At 31.8% G+C, this 4,190-nt stretch overlaps 1 protein-coding gene across 1 annotated transcript; it reads left to right on the forward strand.

The window, feature by feature from the left end:
* The first annotated feature begins 370 nt into the window (after window positions 1-370).
* On the forward strand, window positions 371-1,392 carry LOC110032451. The gene has a single exon (XM_020736090.1). The coding sequence runs from the start codon at window positions 512-514 to the stop codon at window positions 1,043-1,045; it is 534 nt and encodes a 177-aa protein (XP_020591749.1). The 5' UTR covers window positions 371-511; the 3' UTR covers window positions 1,046-1,392.
* The last annotated feature ends 2,798 nt before the right edge of the window (window positions 1,393-4,190 follow it).

Raw genomic sequence — 4,190 nt, forward strand, 5'->3', positions numbered from 1 at the left:
GGATTGTTGTATCCCCCACTGCAGCAATATCTTATCTTGACTTCCTCTTTATAAGCTCACTGTGATTTCCTCGTGTCCACTCGTGATACCCGTGACTTTATTTTCATTGGCATTCCATTAACTTCGTTATTTGAATGATATCTTCCGTAAATGATAAGAGTTCGGATGTCAGGAAAATGCCTCTTTAAACTCTAAATTATTTTAGCGTGAATTTTCTGAAAAGCCACCATTTTTGGCTGTTTAAAACATCTAAGAGTAAAATACACCATTTTTATTGTATAAGTTCATGACATCACCATGTTATTATTGTAAATATTAAATTTTGGCTGTTAGTACATATGCATTGTTTCCTATGTATATAAATTAAAAATATATAAATCTTAGCCCCAAACATAATTGCCTTCATCGCCAGTCTTAACAATATAAAACCCTTCTCTACGAAGCACTATTATACATCCCAAAGAATAATTAATCCCCATTCTAATCCGTTCCGTTCAACGCAACTTAAGGGATGATCGCCAACAGTCAGCGGATATCCTTGCCGCCGACCGCGCCACCGCTGGTGCAGTCTCCTCGCCGCAGCCGACGGAAGGCGGCCATCCTGAAGGATCCGAAGAGGAAGAAGGTTCGATTCGCTGAGATCGCCGGCGGGAAAGTGGCAGAATGCGCGGCCATATTCTGTTGCTGCCCCTGCGGTTTAGCAAACCTGTTTTTCCTCGCTGCCGTTAGGCTTCCGGCGGGGCTCTGCTGCCGGGCAGTCCAAAAGCGGATCTTGATCCGGCGGGCGAAGAAAAAGGCGAAGCTTTTCGAGTCCGGATCAGGATTCAACAGGGGCAGTAGTGGGGGATCCGCTAAGAGTGGATCCGTGATCGAGGACGGGTTTGTTGAGGTCGCCGGTTCGCAAGGAAGCGTTTTGATGGTTATCGGGGATACTTGGCCGGTGAGGTCCCCGGCGGCGGAGTTGGTGGAGTTCGAAAAGGAGGTCTGGTCTAAATTTTGCGGTAGGGGATTTTGGAGAAGTTCGTCGCAGAAGGATGATTTGTAACGGCGCCATGACGGAGCTGCAACGAAGTTCCCCTCTCAGCAAATTTAAAAGCTTGCATCCCTCGAAATGGCGTCAATTACACGATGCAGAATTAAGTGTGTAATAACCTCAAAATAACCTTAGGTTCGATGAGATGGTTATTTGAAGGTTATTGAGGTATAAATCCCAATAATCTATGAATATAATAACCTTTCAATATCCTTCACGGGATCTATTTAGATGTTATTTATAGGTTATTGTGAGGGTATTGCGGATTAATAAAGAATATATGTAGAGTTACATGCGTATTACGTAGACAAATATTTCTCTTTGAAATGAAAAGTGGAAGCTAAGCATTATTGTTTTCCATATTTACCTTTTTTTTTTTTTTTTTTTGGAAAAATAATTTTTAAGGGCAAATAGCTTGGGTCACCTATGAACACAGAGATTTCTACCAATCGGCCACAGTGATCGACATAATATTTCAATTTTTGAATGAAACAATATTTGGATTGAAAGATAAGAGAAGAAATAAACGAAATTTGAAGAATTTATCAATTGATTATGGATTTATTATTATTACTTTATGCTTTAATTTATTTCATTAACTCATATTTTTGGAATTTAAACAGTGTTGTAAAATAAAGACATTAATTGTGAGGATTTTTTTTTTTCACTTTAGAGTCCGTTTGGGACAGTTTATAAGTGTGAAAACACCGTCGTACCGTTTGGTTAGCGCGTTTCGCCAGTTTATCCGAAACTGCGTTTAGATTTTACACTAAACGCACGCCCGGGGGCCGCCCGGCGGGCCGCGTTTCAGGATAAGCAACTTATCCTAAAACGCACAAGCTGCCCCAAACGGACCCTTAAACTAACACATTAACATTTATGAGTGATGGGAGTATTTGCGGCAATTGAAGGTTAATTTATTCTGGGTATTATATCAAATTTTTGCAAATACTAATAAATAAATTACAAGCATCTCATAATATATTGTAGGGTTTTTACATGAAAATATAAAATAAAATGATAAGCATTAGAGTTCTCGGTTATAATGATTTACTATTGTGCATTATACATTATAATGCTATATTTTTTATGATTATTTATTATGATTTAAATAAATATTAATGATTTCTAATTGTACATTGAGGTTGTTGAGTTGTATGCGATATGATATATACATTACTAATTTCTTTTGAAAATATTTCCAACTAAAAATACTTTTGATTAATATAGAACAGATCATTTTTTCCAACTAAAAATACTTTTGATTAATATAGAACACCTTTCCATAAAAAAAAATAATGAAATAATAATGCAAGGTATTTATTTATAAACACAATTATTCAAATAAAAGACAAGGAGAAAATAATATAAAATTTGAGATGTTAAGGTTCGAGCAATCTAATTTATGCAAATAGTATTAATGATTTGCTCAACTATACTTGTATAACTTTATGTTCAATTGAATTGGTTCTCCACAAGTAACAATATATACATGTGTAAAGATGGTGTGAATAAAATGATTCTAAATAATATCAATTATAATCATTTTTTTAAATTTTATATAAGCTTGTGAAATATTACTTTCAAACACCAATGCATGAGTGCACCTAAGAAAAAATATGTTGGTAATCTAAAGATCATTGTGAACTATAGTGTTTGTATTAGTTAAGTGCAAAAATTATATTTACTTAGTGGCTAGACATGAGAATTATAAATCAAGTATATCACCATATGAACATGAATGCATATACATGGTAGATGTACAAGTAAACTAAATTATACAGCCATTAGAAATGATTGATTATACATGGTTCGATCAACCATGACGTATGTATATGCTTAGTCCAACTGAGCACTAGGATCAGAAAAAATTTGTAATCACAAACAAGTCTCCTTCGCTCAACATGTAGGTGAAGAAACTTTTATACACTAATATGCTGCTAAATATGTAATTTATACAAATTCAACTCATCTATTTCAACATAAGAAGCAAGTAATTCATATTCTTCTCTGCTAAGTCACACCATATCTACTTCATGGAGAGAAAACTACCACTCCATGCACACCTTTATAGATAATGAAAATTAGTTATAAAGCCAAATTAAATCTCGGTTGAGCCATTAAGGTAACCTAATCGCTATCATGTAAAACTATAGTGCAATTCTATGCAAACCTTAACTGCAAGATAAGCACAATAAAGAAAAATAATTCTAATATACAATAGTACTTTATAAAAAGGCAGAAGTGTTTTGAAATGAACAATGAATTTTTTTCTAAATTTTCCTACAAATCTGACAATATAAGCTCACTTTTATATGATTTTTTAATTATTTATTTTTCTTATGATGTTCTCAAGCATATATAACCATTGAACCATTAAAAATATGCTCAATAAGCATATATATTTTAAGGACACTTTAACTAAAACTTATTGGCCATTATACATAAGAAACAATTCATAATCAACAAACTTAGGAAAATTATACTATCCAATTCATATCATGTTATCTATTCAGCATATTTTATATTGTACCATATGATTTATATATGTTATTTTGTTAGTTAATATGGCTTTTTAATTATTATTTTAACTCCAATAATACCATTCTATCATAAATTATATAGTACGAGCAATTTTAAAACCTTGACTGTATAATCTTAATATTATTGTATGATCAATAGAGTATTTAATGATCAATATCATGTTGTACAATTTGATACAATTTACTAGAGCTTATAACACACATAGATCTAACCTTATAAATATTTAAAAAATTAAATTTCTTAATTAAGTGGCCTAATGGCAATATCTAATATTTATGTTAATTTATATAATATAAATATTTTAGAAAACAATTTTTTCCACGATAAAACAATTTTTTATCAATTTTTAATTAATTATAATATAATATAATTAATAAGTATTTAATTATATCAATTTTTTATGTGTTTATATTTCATCAGCACACTTAGTCTAATTCGCAATGTGCATCATGATTAACTTCTTAGTACCATGTTTCTAAGTACACTAACTTCAAAATTAATCCATTTCTGAAAGCATAATTTCTAATTAATTTTAACACACAATATCAATATCATCATGTTGGTCAGAATACAAATAACATATCCTATAAAAAAATTTGTGATCCATATTAGA

The sequence above is a fragment of the Phalaenopsis equestris genome, unplaced genomic scaffold (assembly GCF_001263595.1).
Source record: "Phalaenopsis equestris unplaced genomic scaffold, ASM126359v1 Scaffold000943, whole genome shotgun sequence".
In the NCBI taxonomy this organism is placed as follows: Eukaryota; Viridiplantae; Streptophyta; class Magnoliopsida; order Asparagales; family Orchidaceae; genus Phalaenopsis; species Phalaenopsis equestris.